The sequence below is a fragment of the Rhinolophus sinicus genome, linkage group LG01, assembly GCF_036562045.2.
Source record: "Rhinolophus sinicus isolate RSC01 linkage group LG01, ASM3656204v1, whole genome shotgun sequence".
Lineage (NCBI taxonomy): Eukaryota > Metazoa > Chordata > Mammalia > Chiroptera > Rhinolophidae > Rhinolophus > Rhinolophus sinicus.
In genome coordinates this window covers 49113468-49129550 of record NC_133751.1, presented here as the reverse complement: position 1 = coordinate 49129550, position 16083 = coordinate 49113468, and the positions used below count along the sequence as shown (strand labels likewise).

The window sequence follows — 16083 nt, the reverse complement described above, 5'->3', positions numbered from 1 at the left end:
AAAACTATGAGAACTGGGAGCCTAGGGTAGCTCACCAATCAGATGATGACCCTCAAAGGCAAGGTTTTACTATTTTGTTATTATTTTATTTGTTTTATTTTGTTATTAAAGGTTTAATTATTTTATTACTAAAGATTTTATTTGTTTTGTTATTAAAGATTTTATTTTGTTATTCCTGATTCATTTAGCACAGTGCCTAGCACAGAGTAAGCTCTCGGGATTTTTTTTTTTAAATGAATGAAACTTGATCTAAGTCACATTAAGGACACTGATAATACAAATAAAAAACACAACAGTAAATTCAAATACAATTCTAAAGGTAACTGTTTGCTTTTTAGAATGGCAGAGAGAATATGTCTGTGTTCTCATCGCAACCCAAATCAGTGTTTTCCTTTCATATTCGCAAAACTCAGAAAAAAAGAGGCAGAAGGAGGTAGGGGGAAGCAGAAATATTTTTGACCACCTCACCCAGTTTCAGCATGTTGTTCCAGGATCCAGAACCTGTCAGTTCACAAGATGAAGAGTTCGAAAATACCTTAAAATCAAATAGAATCACCTCTGTAGTATCTAAATTTTAAAATTAAAATAAGTTTCTAATATGAAAAAAAAAATCACTCTACTGGTGATTACTTAGCTAGCTCACAGAAGAGATATCATCAATAAGACCAAAGGTATAATTTGTAAAGACTCACAAAATGATGTAAAAAATAAAAATTCCAGAGTCTTCTCACATACTTATTATCAGTAATTAGGCTCTTCTTAAATACTTTTTAGATGTGTAATTTCTTAACTTTTAATTTTTTGGCCTATATATCAAGGCTAATAAAGACATGAACATTTCTGGAAAGAAGTCATTCTACACATTAATTCCTAAAATGAGAGAATATTTCTAAAATTTAATTTTAATGATTAAGCACAGAAATCAGTAGTCCTAAGGAGCCCTATCCCCACTGACCTCTCCTGAAGGGGCCACATTCCGTGTTCCATTACAGGCAGAAGTTACCATGGGCTTTGTGGTCAGCTGGAATGGGAATCCAAATAAGCTGGCAGCATTGTAGAGACTGTTTTTCACTTGGTGAATAAAGCAATCTAGAAACAGTAAGATAGATTACATATACATATAAATATGGAGTAATAAACTAGCAAAAAAATAAGATTGTATCTTAGAAAAGCCCTCTCAATTTTTATTAGAAGTCCTATTTTCAACCATTGAGATAAAAAGGTATCAGTAGAAATAATTTCTCTACCTGAATAGCTGGAATTCCAGCAGTGTGGTTTTTGTTTTTTTATTCAAATATCAGGATGCTACAAAAACATGTAACCATCACTTTAGCAAATCATACTGATACTCACAAAAAAAGTCCTGAACAACAGCTTTCAAGCAATGAGCCCTCCCGCATATAGAAAAAGAAATCTATGTCAGAGAGACAGGGGCATAACTTCACTAGGCATGGCAGAACCCTACAGGAAACACTTATCATTACTTCCAGGGCAGATAACAATACAGTTGTCCTAAACAACTACTTACTAAGTGCTATTTTATCTTGTTTACCCCCAGGGTGGAAATTAGTGAAGTATAAGATATGTAATTCTTAACATCCATGATGAAACAATGCTATCCCTCTATACTGGAAAAGATGTATTGGAAGATCTCAGACTTACCCCTCTGTGCAACCAAAAATAAAGATTACAAAATAAGGTAAGTAAACAAACAAAAGGGAGGGGGAGATTTCAGTGTTTTCCCAACTTCCTCTTTTCATCACTACCTTCTTTTTCTCGCTTCCTGCACTGCTGATTTGTTTTTTACAATTTCTTTTCTATTTCCTAATTAAGGATATTCCAAAGCACTAGTTTGAGAGAAAGAGATCATCACCCTAGCCACATTCTGCTTTGGAGAAAAATAACCTGAAATTAAAATTTCAGGTTATTTTAATCAAGAAGCACTCCAGAATATATATGCTATAAAATACTTTCCGGAAAGATAGGGCAATAACTTAATCAACAGGGAGGATGTGATAGCTGGGTAAAGCAGAATCCAATTCGAAGTAATTTGTAACTAGAGAATAGTTAGAAGAACCAAAATTTGCAAATGACCTGTTTCTCATTTTAGGAATTAGAAAGAATTCTGTGTTATTCCTCTAATAATGTTGAGCTGTAAGAAGAAGAAAAGAGCTTTGGGGATTGGTGCTTAACTCACAGACTGTCATCCAAACCCAGAGGAAAAGAGGCACTCTTAACATAGTTAAGTAGTAGACACTAAAAAGTACTATATTTATTTTACTACAAATTTTGTCAAAATCTGGGAATGCCAAAGATTATGTCAAAAGATCTCATTGACTTAAAAAAAAAAATAGTCTGCCTCATCTGTAAAATGGGAATAGGACCACCCTATTTTCCTGGGACTAGACTAAGATCTCTTAAAATCTTTCATCTATAAGATCATAAGTTTGCAATTCTAAGAGCCTCCTTCTTTTCTTTTACCCTTCCTGTTTTTTTTGTTTTTGTTTTTCTCAAAAGCAACCAATTGAGCTGTACTGTCCGATATAGTAGCCAGTAGACACATGTAAGTTACCTAAATTTAATTAAATTCAGTTCCTCAGTTGCATTAACCCCATTTCAAGTGCTCAGTAGCCATCATGGTAGAGAGTTCTATTGGACAGCACTGCTATAGACCTTTCCCAACTCTGCAGGAATGATTACCTCTGCTATCCACTGCTTCACCTTTGGCTTAGGTCCCCTTTTATAGTTTCCATTCATACTACATATCTCATGGAAATCACAGAGGGAGAGATCCTTAACATACAAATCCATAAAAATGTATAACTGCCAGAATTATTTCAGGAACTTTCTATAATTCCACTGTGAAAGTTTTTTGGTTATTATTATTATATATATATTTTTTTACCACATATAGCTATTTATTTATATTTTTCTTTAAAACAGACTCACGTTTTGCTAAACAAATGTATTTGAAAGGTAATTTTATATTGCTACTATGAATGTAAAGCAACATTATTTGCCTTATAAAGAAATGAAAACACAATGATATTAGGTTCTAACTGTGCCTATTAAAAACGGAACGATTAACATGTAGTTTGGCCCCTGAATAACATGGGTTTGAACTGTGCGAGTCCACTTATACATGGGTTTGTTTTTTTTCAATACATACTGTATTTTCTCTTCCTTATGATTTTCTTAACATTTTATTTTCTCTAGCTTACTATATTGTAAAAATACAGTATATAATATATATAACATACAAAATATGTGTTCATCAATTATTTATTAGTAAGCTTACATTTGGGGGGAGTCAAAAGTTATACTCAGATTTTCAACTTAGGGCTGGGGGGGATCAGCACCCCTAACCCCGTATTGTTCAAGGGTCAACTGTATTAAATCAGTATTGAAGACATACTAGCATTCAATCAAGATTTTCTGCTTAAAATAACTGAAAAGGATACAACTTTTTTAGTATATAACAATTCAAATGTTACATAATGCTATGAACATTGTATCTCCTAAAATTATTTCCTGTCTGGTATCTATCCTGTACTTTGGAAAATACTGTCCTAATGAATTTGGATATTCCTGACATTCAAAATCCTCCATAATCTGACCTCTCTTTTGCCAGCTTTTTTCCTGAGTTCTGTTCATTATTTCCTGACTTGCATAATTTTCCAATACTATTCCCTCTACCTAGAAAGCTTTTCCTTCCTATTGTTCTCTGTTGACATCCTATTCATCCTTCAAGACCCGTCTTACATACTAGCTCCTTCATCAAATATTCACTGAGACTCTTAACTAGCTGAAAATTGGACAGTATTTTGTTACGACTTTTCTTATTTCATTTTTATATCCTCACTGATATTGGTATTATTTATGTGCTTGTCTTTTATCCCCCACTATATTATCATATACCCCTACAATTATAAGGTCCTTAAAAATACAGAGACCTTGTCTTACTCATTTTTGTATTTCCTGTAGAACCCAAGACACTACTTAGCAATAAGAGACACTCAGTAAGTACTCATTGGATTTAAATGAAATCTTAATACAGATTTGCCCACTCTTAATGACCACTTCTAGAGGTAAATCTAAATTCACATGCATTTCTGAGAAAGAAAATATTATTATAGTATTCCATTGTATTCCTTTTCCCTTTAATCTAATTTGATTCTCTTCTACCAAGCTATGTCTAGCCCTTCAGATTATAGGGAAGTAAACAATCTGAGGCAACACATTAGATTGGTTCATTCAGCAGTCTGACTAGATGACTCAGTTTGAAGTAGTTTTTACAATGTCTTCTCCTCAAATTTAAAAAGCACCTTTTCTTTAGAGGAAGATTAAGAATTTTAAAATGTATGTTCTACATACAGGCTTATCTATCTTTAGAGATACTTAATTCCCTGGTAACAATGGTCACCTCCAGAAAAGATAACTGAGTAGAAAATGGACAGGAAAAACTTTTCATTGCATATACTTTTTATCTTTTAAATTTTATTCAGGCATATACTTTTCCTACTAAAAAGAAAAATGAATTTTTAAAATTAATATTCAATACCTAGTCTTGGTCTTTTGGCTGGTATCTCATCAGTGTCCACTGTAGAAAACACAGTGCTAAAAAAAAAAGAAAAAAAATAATATATATATATATATACATGCATATATACGCGTACAAGAAGCCTTAACATTTAACCAGAAAAGCTGTTATATTTAACTGCATTTTTTTCACATGGAAACTATATTACAGTGGTAATAAAGAATTTGAAAATTCAGCAAGTTATTGGACCTATACTTCAACAATGTTAAAGGGTCATGGTACACCACTAATCACCTTTCTAAAGATGATTATGACTGATGATATTTACCAAAAAAAGTGAACAGAATAAATCCCAGGAGAATACCACTGAGTTCATTATTTTGAACATCCCAACAATAACTCCTGGCTTCATTTTGACTGACAAATGGCTCACATTGAGGAGTTGTTTTTAGATCAATGATGTATGCTAAAGAAGAGGATTTTTTTTTTTTTTTACCTCCAAACCACTGTCTCCCTGACTAGCAGGGATTTGTAGCAAAAAGAGAACAGGGCGGAAAAAATTAACATTCCTTTATTCAGTAAATATGTACCAAGTGCCGATCATACAGCAACCTTTGCACCAGGCCCACAGGGTAGAATAAACGACTACTCTTCTCATCTATAGTATTAAGCATCATTCTAGGCACTTTACAATATGTTCTCAAATGATCCACATAATGGAATTTAGCCAACAGTCAATTTCATCAATGACCTGCATTCTCATACCCGTGTATTAATGATCTTATTCTCTCAAACTGCAAACACCCACCTTTCCCTGATCGTGAGGTTTAGTAAAAAAATGAAATTAACACTTGATCACTAAAAGTTGGGAGGTGTATAAAATTGGTATGATATTTTACTCTCTAGATTAATTCTAGGCAAGGGGGTACTCACTATGAAATGGGACAAGCCAATGGGTATATGCTAAGCAAGAAGAGCTTTTAGTTTCCCCCAAATTTTAACCGAATTTTAGAGTACAGACTAGTGCTCTTTATAAAAGAATGAGGTACCTCTTTTTTTCCTCATACCCTAATTCTAAAGCACAGAACCACTCTCCCTCCCTCTCTCCCAACACACACACACACACACACACACACACAGTTTGACAGCTGTTTCAGAACAAGACAGCTGCTGTTTCGGTGCTAAGAGAACAGTACTTGCAGTCAAAACGGCTTTGGGCAAGATATCAATCTCAACTGCACTCATTGCCCACAGATGACACTTGGGAGGGTGCTTTGTAAACAGTGAGCCGAAACACATTTTCAGGTTGCAATCTAAGAGCGGCAACAAATGATACCCACTTGATGACAGGAAACAGCGTGGACTCGGACAAGAATATCCAAGATCCTAACCATCACCGGCCGCTCCGAAGGCAACTAGCTCTTTCCATCCTGAAGAGCCGCATCCACACAGGGTGGAGGAAGCGACTACGTCACCAGGCAACCCGCGACCCGCACCCCTGCCGCCTCGGCCCAGTGACGCGTTTCGGCCGAGCGGGGCCTGCCTGGCTGGCTCAGCGCCATCGCGGCCGAGCCCGGGGTGGGGGAGGGGGCCCAAGGCCCGCACTCAGCCCCCTCTCCTCTCACCTGTTCGAGCGCCGCCTCTTCAGGGGGGCCCGGGCAGGGGGCACCGGCCGGTCACAGAAGCGAAAAATGGTGCCGAGGATCCTAACCAGCCATTTGTACATACCAGGCCCAAGCAGCAGCGGCGGCCGACACACCCCGAGACACAAACCCCAGAGCTGTCGCCGCCGCTGCCGCCTTCGCCGCCTCAGCCACCACAGCCAAGGCTCAGTCGCCGACTTGTGACGCGATCTGAAGGCCCACAGATACAACGTCCCCAGGGCTACCGGAGGCTCCCGCCTGCCACCGCTCTTGACGTCACCTCCTCCTACCCGACCGGAAAGCACCTTCCTCCTCAACCTGCGCACGCGCAGCTTAACACGCCCCCCACTTCCGAACCTAGCAACCAGAATGCCGGCAGGACGGTAGTGGCCCAATCCTGGACGAGAGCGAAAGGGCTATGGGCGGGGTTTTCTCTTCGGCGGACCCAATCCTGAGCCGGCCCGCGGGACAAGGCCCACAGGCTGCACGTGAAGCTTCTCCACCTGGGAGGGAGCGCCCCGGGACTGAAATACAGTAAATGTTTGAGTACACAAAGTAAAGGTAAGTTAGGTTAATTAACAAATGTTTACTATACGAGGAGCCCTTTATTTTGCTTCTGCCTTGCACTTGACATGCATTGTCACCTTCGTTTCTCCCAACCGCAAGCAATGGAGTTTTATCCCATTTTTAATAAATAAGGAAATCGAGGCATAGAGCGATTACGTTATTTGCTTAATGTCACTAAGCTAGCTAGTGCCATAGCTGGAATTTGAACCGGGATCTGAGAACCCGCGCCAATCCCTCTCCTTAAGATCTACTGAAAGAGACAAATTACGAGATAACTGGCTGCTGTGATAAAGGTGTGTACAAAGTGCAGTAGGAGCCCGAGAAAGGAAACCCACACGCTGAGGGAAGGGAAGGGCAGCACTCCAGGATGGCTTTACAGAAGCTTAACAATGAAAAGGTACCTGTGGCTTACTACTACCTACTAGTCTCCCCGTGGGCTGGCAGGGAGTGTTACCAGCCCAGGGGGAGACTAGTAGGTACAAGTAAGCCACAGACACCTTTGTCACATTTCTGGTATCAAGAAGTCACATTTCTGGTTGATTACCAACAGAAAAAGTCCTACCCTACTTAGTGATAGAAAATCCAGTCCCACTCCCAAACAATTCTAGGAATATTCAAAGATTTTCATGCCCCACAAATCCATCCTTGACTGCACTTGATCCTTACTTATGATTAAATTAAGGCCAGACTTCCAGATTTGCTTAAACTTCAACATAGGCACTGTCCAGTACTGCAGTGTTCCGGAATTCTGCTGCAAGCCATCCCTAGAGCTCCAGAACCGCCAGCTATGGCTACCACCACTCTGGCTTCGGGTGTGGGTGTGGGGGCAGGCAGTTCCTCGGAAGGTGGAACCAAATCCTAAATGTGGACATAGCCCCTCTCTTAATTCCCCAAAACACAGCCAACACCAGGATGTTATAGGAAGTTTGGGAATACTGTAATAGGGGAATTGCAAAGCCTCAAATAAGATTTAGAAGTGGCTATTTTAAGTACAGCATCTATAGCCCATTGCTTCCCAAAAGGACGCTTCCCTGTCTCCCCCACCCCAGGTCATCTCTCCACTCTTCTCAACAAAAGAATCCCCCTCCACCTCTAACCCAACCCATTTCAGGTGATTCTGTTAATCTAAGACTAACAATGATATTATTATGCAGAGCAATTCTGCTGTGTCCCAACTGTCCATTCCATTATGAGAACTGGTCCTTGCTTTTGCCAAACGAAGAACATCACTCAAGTATTGGGAAAAGAGTCCTCAAAACAAAAAAGCAGTCTCCATTCAAAAAATAAATCATAAAACTGCAAGCTGCTATAGAATATCAACTCCCAGGTTCTTACCACCAAGATTTAAGAAATATTAGCATCAAGTCTCAAAGTACTCTACTACGACACCACATGTTTTATTTTTTTCTTTTCCTACCTCAGCTATAGCACCTGCACATACCCAATACTGAAATGTCAATCACCCGCCATTAAAAGTGGGAGGGCTTTGGAATTACAGACCTCAGTCTGAATACCTGGGCCTCATCAGCACATAGTAACTCATGAGTGTGTCAGCCACCACCCCCACCCCCCTGAATACGTGCACTCCTTTTGTGTCGTCCTACTGTCTCCAGTTGACCTCTGAAATGGAGAATAGAAGGGGACTCAGCCTTACGGTCGCTCCTGCCTGGGACCTGTCTGCCCATTGATGCCTTCGCTGTCCTGTCGTCCACAGTAGAGGCATAAGGCACTGCCCATCCATTGCAAAAAGTGGGATTATCCTTAACCCCACCACTGCCACAGCCATTCCCGGACCCAGAAACTCCACTGGGGGCCAGAGTTGAATCCCAAAGCCAAATGGAGTAACAAGGACATTGATATTTCTGCCCCTGGTTTGGATAAGTTGCATCCTTGTACCACCACAGGGCCACAAGCTCATCGCTTAAGTTTTCAGTAGGTATCTTAAATGGTTGCCCCAGTTTTCTGAAAAGATGTCTGTCTATCTCTAGGTTAGATCCTCTCCTTTAAGCCTTTCCACGGTCCAGCCCCTCTTCCTCTAATTGGTACCTCCCCTCCACAGAACAATGAAGACCCAGCTCTCCAATCCATTCTTTAGTCTTACAAGTTTTCACTTTACCATTTTCCTCAGAGTGTTAAAAGATTTCCTTTCAACTTTGTTTTGGCTGACCCCTGAATAGAGTTCTGGGCCATTTGATGGAAGTGGGAAGGAGGCCACAAGTGAGATGTTGTTGGATTCATCTTAACATACCTAAAAATCTAACATCATTCACCACCCTGAAGATTCGTTTTCTTCTGGAGACCAACTTCTTTGCTACTCAAGAAAAATGTGTCCTCCTAATAACATAACTTTGATCTTATTCAATCTAATAATAACCTTGGCCTTATTATCCAAAAGCAAGTGCAGTTTTTCTTGTCCTAGATTTTATTATAAAATGTGCTCACATTGACTACAAATGGCTTGGCCTGCCTCATGAGGAGAAATAATAGCACCAGACCCTACCTAAACTAGTTTCCTAATCTGTAAAATAGAGTTAATCAAACCTGCCTCTCAGATCTATGGGCTGATGAAATGTGCTTACGTATGTGCAGGCCCAGCATAGCTAAGTTCTTCATGTTTCCTTCCCCCTCCTTACCTCTCATATCTAATAAATCATTTAACTTGCCAGTTCTGCATCCTACATTTCCCACAGACCTGCTCCCTTCCTTCCCTTCTCCAAAGCCAAAGGAATGCTGTCATTCAGGGCCTGGTTATTTCCCACATCACTGCAATAGTTACCTCCTTTTTTACACAGTCCCCCTTCTGTGCTATTTTCAGAGTGATTTCTCTTTTTCTGTCCTTCTTGTTGTTTTGTTGCCTTTTATTGTTGTTAAGGAAGGCAAATTTATATTGTTGTTCTTATTCAGTAAGAAAAGTAAATTTATAAATTAAATTTCTGGTTTCTCTTACTGAATCACTAAAATTGACTGGGGTGATTTTCACCAAATTCTAGAGGGTTTGGGGAGTGGTCTGACTTACATATGGGGCGACCCTAAAATTTACTTTGGATAGCCCTAGGGAGAACTATGAAGAGAGAGGCAGGTATCTTGGGGACCAGCCAACAATGAGGTGCAACCAGAAGAGAAGGACGCCACCAGGTGAGAAAGACCCTGCTGATTTAGACAGCAGGAACCCCTTGTAGGGGCTGAAAAAATAGTACTTTCCCTCCCACCTTCTAAATTTTTCTAGCTGGGCTAATAAATAACCAGAGACAGATTAACAGGAGAAAATTAAATTTTTATACACATACATGGGGAATTCACAGAAGCATTCAAATTCCAAAGACAGTGAAGTGAGATTAGGTATATATGTCATTTTGGACAAAGGGTAAAAGGAGTGAGTAGGGTCTGAGATTTCAGAAGTGAGAATGCGTGAGTCACAGGAAGTTGAGGAAGAGTGGAACATGCAAGGCAGGTAAATGTTTGGTAGGCAACCCAGAAACAATGAGATGGGGTAATCTAGTAAACAACCCCTGTTTTACACCCTTCTATCCAGCACACTCAATTTAAATTAGGCTGCTAAGGGGAACATCCTATGACTGCCTCACTGGAGTAGGTCTTTCCCTCTGAATCTCTTAGGCAGGAAAGGGTGGAGAGTCAGAGTTTCTTTCTGAGTCATTTCTTTTTTTCTTTTTTCTGAGTCATTTCTTAATAAGCAGATTAAAAATCAATATCCCAAAAGGCAAAACTTTTGGTCCCCTTCACCCTCAAGTGGTTCACAATGGTTCCAAATGGGAGGCCAAGGCAGAAGTCACAACGATAGACTTTCCAAATTATAGGGGTGGATTTGTCCATAGATTTGCTCCTCGCACAGACAACTCTGTGTGCATGCTCCAGGAAAGAGTTGTCTAATGAAGGTGCAGAATTCTCATGACCAAGGCTTAGGAAACCAACTAAGTAAAAGTAAAAACAAATTTCATTCTAATAACAACGTTTTGAAACAATGACTTGAGATCCAAATAAATCTAAAATAGTCCATACCGATGGACATTAAATACTAGACATTGCCCTGAAATTTTTGTTGATTTTATTTTTAGAACTTTTAGTAAGTAAAAGCACTTTGCTTCTCTCTTGCCAGTGTGCATACAGGCCTTGATAGAGTAATCTCTCCTTGAAATGTTCTGTGCAGCACCCCTGAAAACCGTTACTGAAAGCACTGGACTTCCATTGATTTTGTTTGATACAATGTTTGTAAGGAAGTTATGGTTCATGAAACAAAGTAGCTCTATTCCATGAAAAATACTTCCTAGGCCCAAAAAGTGGTATGCAGATGTTTTCCTTCTTGTTTTGTAAAAAAATACCTAAAAAAATTATTCATATAATACTGTTAAAAAATTTACATAAGTATGTTATCTTATATATGTTTATATTATTTATTACATATTATATTAAATATCATTTATTATGTTTATTTATATTATTATATAATAGTAATATATTAACATATAAATAAGTGAACAAGAAAAAAGCTAGGTTCCCGCTGCCTTAAAGATAAAATCCAATATCCTAAGCATGACATACAAAGTTCTTTACAGCCTGTTTTCAAATTACTTTATCATTTCCCTATTCAAACACACCAAATTCTCAATTCACACTTTTTTTATGCCACCAAGTTTGTTCCTTCTGCCTAGAATGCTTTTCCTCTACCTTCACCTCGAAAACTCCTACTTAGTCTTTGGATCCCAGATCCAAATTCACCTCCTATGTGAAATTTTTCCAATGGGTTCTCTCTCTGGGAATCCCAGCATCTTCCTGCTTCCGTCTCAGTTCTCCTATAGAATGTGTATCCATATCTCAATGTCAGTATTATTATTATTATCATTAATGTGTCTGTGTCCTTGAGGGAAGGAGCCATCTCCTATTTTGTCATTATTTTTTAAAACGGAAGCTCAAGAAATGTTCAATAAATGACAGAATGAAGAAATAAAACAAGTATATGGATTTGAGGAAAGTTACCCCAATCTCCGTGCGAAATATGAGTCAAGGAAACAGACTTAAATTTCCAAATGTGGTGAGAGGTGGCAGGGTCACTGATGTGGATAAGAAGACAGAAGGATGTTATAGTGAATCATACACCAGCTTGGAGCCCTACACCTGGGTGGGAGGGGACATCATGGTCTGACAATTAAGTTTGCAAACTTATCCTAGAAAAAGTGCTATATACCTCATTGCTGAATATCGCTACGGTCACCTTTGAAGTACTTCTTCTGGGAAGCTATGCACCGACGCCAGCACCTAGTCCACCCTTCAAAGCAGTTTTGGAACTCTTTTTGTGGAATGGCCATCAGAGCTGTCATCGTATTACCCTTGATGTCCTCAATGTCATCAAAATGTTTTCTTTTCAAATTTCCTTAATCTGCGGATAAAGAAAGAAATCACTGGGGGCCAGATCAGGTGAGTAGAGAGGGTTTTCCTATATAGTTATTTGTTTACTGGCTAAAAACTCCCTCACAGACAGTGCCATGTGAGCTGGTGCATTGTCATGATGCAAGAGCCATGAATTGTTGACGAAAAGTTCAGGTTGTTTTCATCTAACTTTTTCACGCAGCCTTTTCAACACTTCCAAATATTAAATTTGGTTAACTGTTATCCAGTTGGTACAAATTCATAATAAATAATCCCTCTGATATCAAAAAAAGTTAGCCACATCATTTTGACTCTTGATTTGGACTGACAGAACTTTCTTGATCTTGGAGAATTGGCTGACTTCCATTGTGCACTTTGACGCTTTGTTTCATGTATTAGTACACTCATGTTTCATCAACAGTGATAACACAGCCCAAAACATCCTCTTGCCTCTCAAAAAGATCTTGGCAAACTTTGACTCTCCTTTGCTCTTGTTCATTGGTGAACTCCTTCGGGATCATTTTTGCACACACCTTTCTCATGCCAAGATTTTCAGTTAAGATTTTCCTGACTTTCTCAATCAATGTTTACTTGGTCTGCTATGTTTCTCATAGTCAGCCGACAATTTTGATGCACAATTCAACAAATTTTTGCAATGTTTTCATCAATTCTGCTTGTTACTGTCTGCTCTGACCTCTCTTCATCGGTGACGTGTTCTCTCCCCTTAGAAAAATGTTTCATCCATTTGTACAATGCTGTTTTCTTCATGGCATTATCTCCATAAACTTGGACTAACACGTCCCTGATTTCAGTTCCACTCTTGCCAGGTTTAACAAGAAATTGAATGTTTCTTCATTGCTCTAATTCAAGCTCAGACATTCTCGCAACGGCACAAAAAACACACAACAACAATAATGAACGCCACTCAGCAAGACACCGCCACACATCAACATGAACACAGTTGTGAGACACTGATATATGAGTCCCAAAATTATGAAACCTTACTGAACTGTTTGTGCAGTGCCACCAATGTAAACACACAGTGGCGAGTTCGCAAACTTAATTGTCAGACCTCCTAGGTCACCTTTCCTGACTGTTGAAGTCAATGAGAGTTATAAAGCCACCTCCTCTCAGTTTCATTACACTTCCATACCTGTTTTTCCTGTCCATGCATTTGGAAGCTTGCCCACTTGTTTCTACCCTGCTCTCTGTAGCAAGTGATTCCTAGGTTTAAAAACAAAAACAAAAACAAAAAACCAGTACACAATACAAGAGTGGAAATGAGGAAAATTGTGATATTCTTGAGCTGTGATCATTTATCAGGGTCATAGTAGTGAGAAAATTGACCATTATTCACTTTTGACTATCTGATAAGAAATGAGGAAATGGTTTTCCTCAGAATACATTTGACTAAATGTTGATATTCAAATAGTTATGAGTTGGCCCATCTTTTGGAATTTTTAAAAACTTTTACTTGTAAATAAATATGGGTTCACAGGAAGTTGCAAAAATAGTTCAGGGATGTCCCATGTATCCTCAACCCCGCCCCACTTTGTGTTAGGTTGGTGCAAAAGTAATTGTGGTTTTTGCAGTTTTTGAACTGCAATTTCTTTTAAACTGCAATTACTTTTGCACCAACCTAATACCATCTTACATAACTAGAATGAACTATCAAAACCAGAAAATTGATATTAGTACAATCCACAGACCTTATTTAGATTTTACCAGTTTTACATGCTTGTGTGTGTACGTGTTTGTGTCTGTGTGTCTACGCAATCTTATCACACGTGTGGATTCCTATAATCACCACCACAATCAAGAGACAGAACTAACCCACCTTTCAAAGATTTCTTGGGCTATCTCTTATAGTCACAGCCATTTTCTAGTCTGTCCTCCCTTCTTCTCCCCTTCCCCCATTCTTTGGAATGCTTTGGGTTTTTTATATTTGATATTTCTCATTAACCCGAAAAAGAGGGATTGGGTCCTCCCACTGATTCTTGTGCCGTTTTGAATGCTGGAAGTAGAAGGGACCATACAGCTAGGAAGTTGGGGGACCTTTTGTGCCCACCAGCGGGAAAAGCATTAATAGTAACCCAAAGCCTCCTCACGGAAATGATTTTTATTCCTATAATTGGCTGGTTTCCAGGAAAATGTACATTGGCTCTGTCTGGATAAATACTTGGCGTGGTACTAAAACTGATACAAGCTCAACAAATATTTATCAGGCAAATACACGGATCCAACAGGAAGCAATGCATTCTATAACTGGTTCCTAACAGAATGTGAAACAATTCTCCATTTGTTCCAGAGGGCGGTTGTTTTCAAATTAGTAAAGCTTTTTGCAAATGGAAAAGTAAAAAAGCTAGCAGGTCATCTATTTGGTTTTCCCATTTACGTTTCTCTAATTTATTTCTCCAAGCAGGAGACAAAACACAAAAATAGACTAGTCATTCTCCTGAAATACCACTGCTGTAAGGGACCCTCCATTCCTGAAATCCTACAGATATGCTCCACTTGATCTCTCTTCTCAGCATTGTGCAGCCACCTTCTGTGGGGACGGAAAGGTGCAGATTGTGTGACCGGTTAGGTAATAACAATTGTTACCAAGTGGTGAGTGCGCTTACCATGGCAGTAGGCACAGTACTAAAAACTTTAGCTATAATATCTCATTTAATCCATGTAACAACCCTGTGACATGTGTGGTGTTATTCTCTCCATTTTACAGATGAGAACATTAAGACTTAAAGAATTTAAATATTTTCCTTAAGGCCACACAACTAGTGAGTGGAAGACATGGGATTGGAAACCAGGTTAGTGGACCTGTGCTAGGAAATCTTAGCATTTATTAAGTCTGAGGTGTGACACAGAAATACATATACAATACTTTGTAAAGCCCCCCAGGTGGTTCTGATTACTGATTCCTAGGGAAGCATTGCTAGAATCTACTTCCTACAAGGAATTCCCTGCAAACCGGGGTGCTGAGAACTGATACATTTATGTCAGAGATGCTCTTACTTCGTAAACTCACAGTTCAGATAGACAACGCTAACTGACTAGAAAGTAGCTTTTGCCTGATGCTTTGGATGAAAATGTATTCTTAGGTTGTTTGCGTCTTTATTTATTAATTTATTTTTAAGCTCCAGACCACCAGAAGTCTGAGTAAGTGTTGCAAGCACTTCTATTAGAAAAGGAATTAAATTACCTTGTAGCTGTGGGGCACAGTTTTGTTACTTCCAACACAGAGGTGAATGTATTCTGGCATAGTTCTTTATTTAAAGTCTTTGCATTTACTTTTCCTTAAAAAAAGAAGAACTAATAGCTAGATGGGAACTCTGGATAAGAAGAAATAAAAATAAAGATATTTAATACCATAAAATCGCTTCCTTTAATCTGAAATATATTTTGGCAAACGTGGGTATATAGTCGGATTTAATGAAACGTTGTTAAAATGTAAAGACTGCCCTATGAGGAATGACTGTGTGAATTAATATAAAAAGTAGTTTTGTGTACAAGGGCAACCAGAATACTAACTGGAGAGGAAAAGATCTCAAATCACACTTGATCTCAACACACCAAGCCAAAAGACTAATAAACCGCCCACAAAGAATGAAACTATTTTGAATACGTCATTCTGCAAATATGTATTATAATATTAAGATATGCATAAAATTGTGCAAGACAGAAAGGTACTTGACCTCTTATCGAAAAAAGGAGAAGTCAAATATCCTGAAAGGGCTGGGAACTGCCTACAGTCCCTCAGGAACTTCCTGTTGTCACCACACCTCTGGATTAGTCATCTGAGCTCTCTCTGAGCAAAGCATACGGTGGAAACTAAGGCTCTGCGAAGGAAATCATTCTTCTTGTGAATGTGACACACGCTCCAGTTTCCACATGCTGCGAATATACGTCTTCATCAGTTTGATGTGCTTGGTGAGATCAGGTAGGTCATTT

At 38.9% G+C, this 16083-nt stretch overlaps 2 protein-coding genes across 7 annotated transcripts in view; one reads left to right on the top strand and one right to left on the bottom strand.

The window, feature by feature from the left end:
* Nucleotides 1-6471, bottom strand: part of SENP2 (SUMO specific peptidase 2) — a 28972-nt gene extending 22501 nt beyond the window's left edge. The window contains exons 1-4 of one of the 3 annotated variants that reach the window (XM_074329028.1): nucleotides 6166-6471; nucleotides 4562-4617; nucleotides 956-1089; nucleotides 469-501 (exon numbers count right to left, since the gene is read on the bottom strand). In XM_074329028.1, the coding sequence (XP_074185129.1) occupies nucleotides 469-481 (13 nt within the window). In that variant the 5' untranslated portion in view covers nucleotides 482-501; nucleotides 956-1089; nucleotides 4562-4617; nucleotides 6166-6471. Of the gene's footprint in view, nucleotides 1-468; nucleotides 536-955; nucleotides 1090-4561; nucleotides 4618-6165 lie in introns of all 3 variants that reach the window. The other 2 variants (XM_019735839.2, XM_074329025.1) reach the window with 2 other exon arrangements.
* A 9286-nt stretch (nucleotides 6472-15757) lies between these two features.
* Nucleotides 15758-16083, top strand: part of LIPH (lipase H) — a 37055-nt gene continuing 36729 nt past the window's right edge. For 3 of the 4 annotated variants that reach the window (XM_074328992.1, XM_074329003.1, XM_074328998.1), the window contains exon 1: nucleotides 15758-16072. In XM_074328992.1, coding sequence (XP_074185093.1) covers nucleotides 16024-16072 — 49 coding nt within the window. In that variant the 5' untranslated portion in view covers nucleotides 15758-16023. The remainder of the gene's footprint in view (nucleotides 16073-16083) is intronic. The other variant, XM_019735843.2, reaches the window with a different exon arrangement.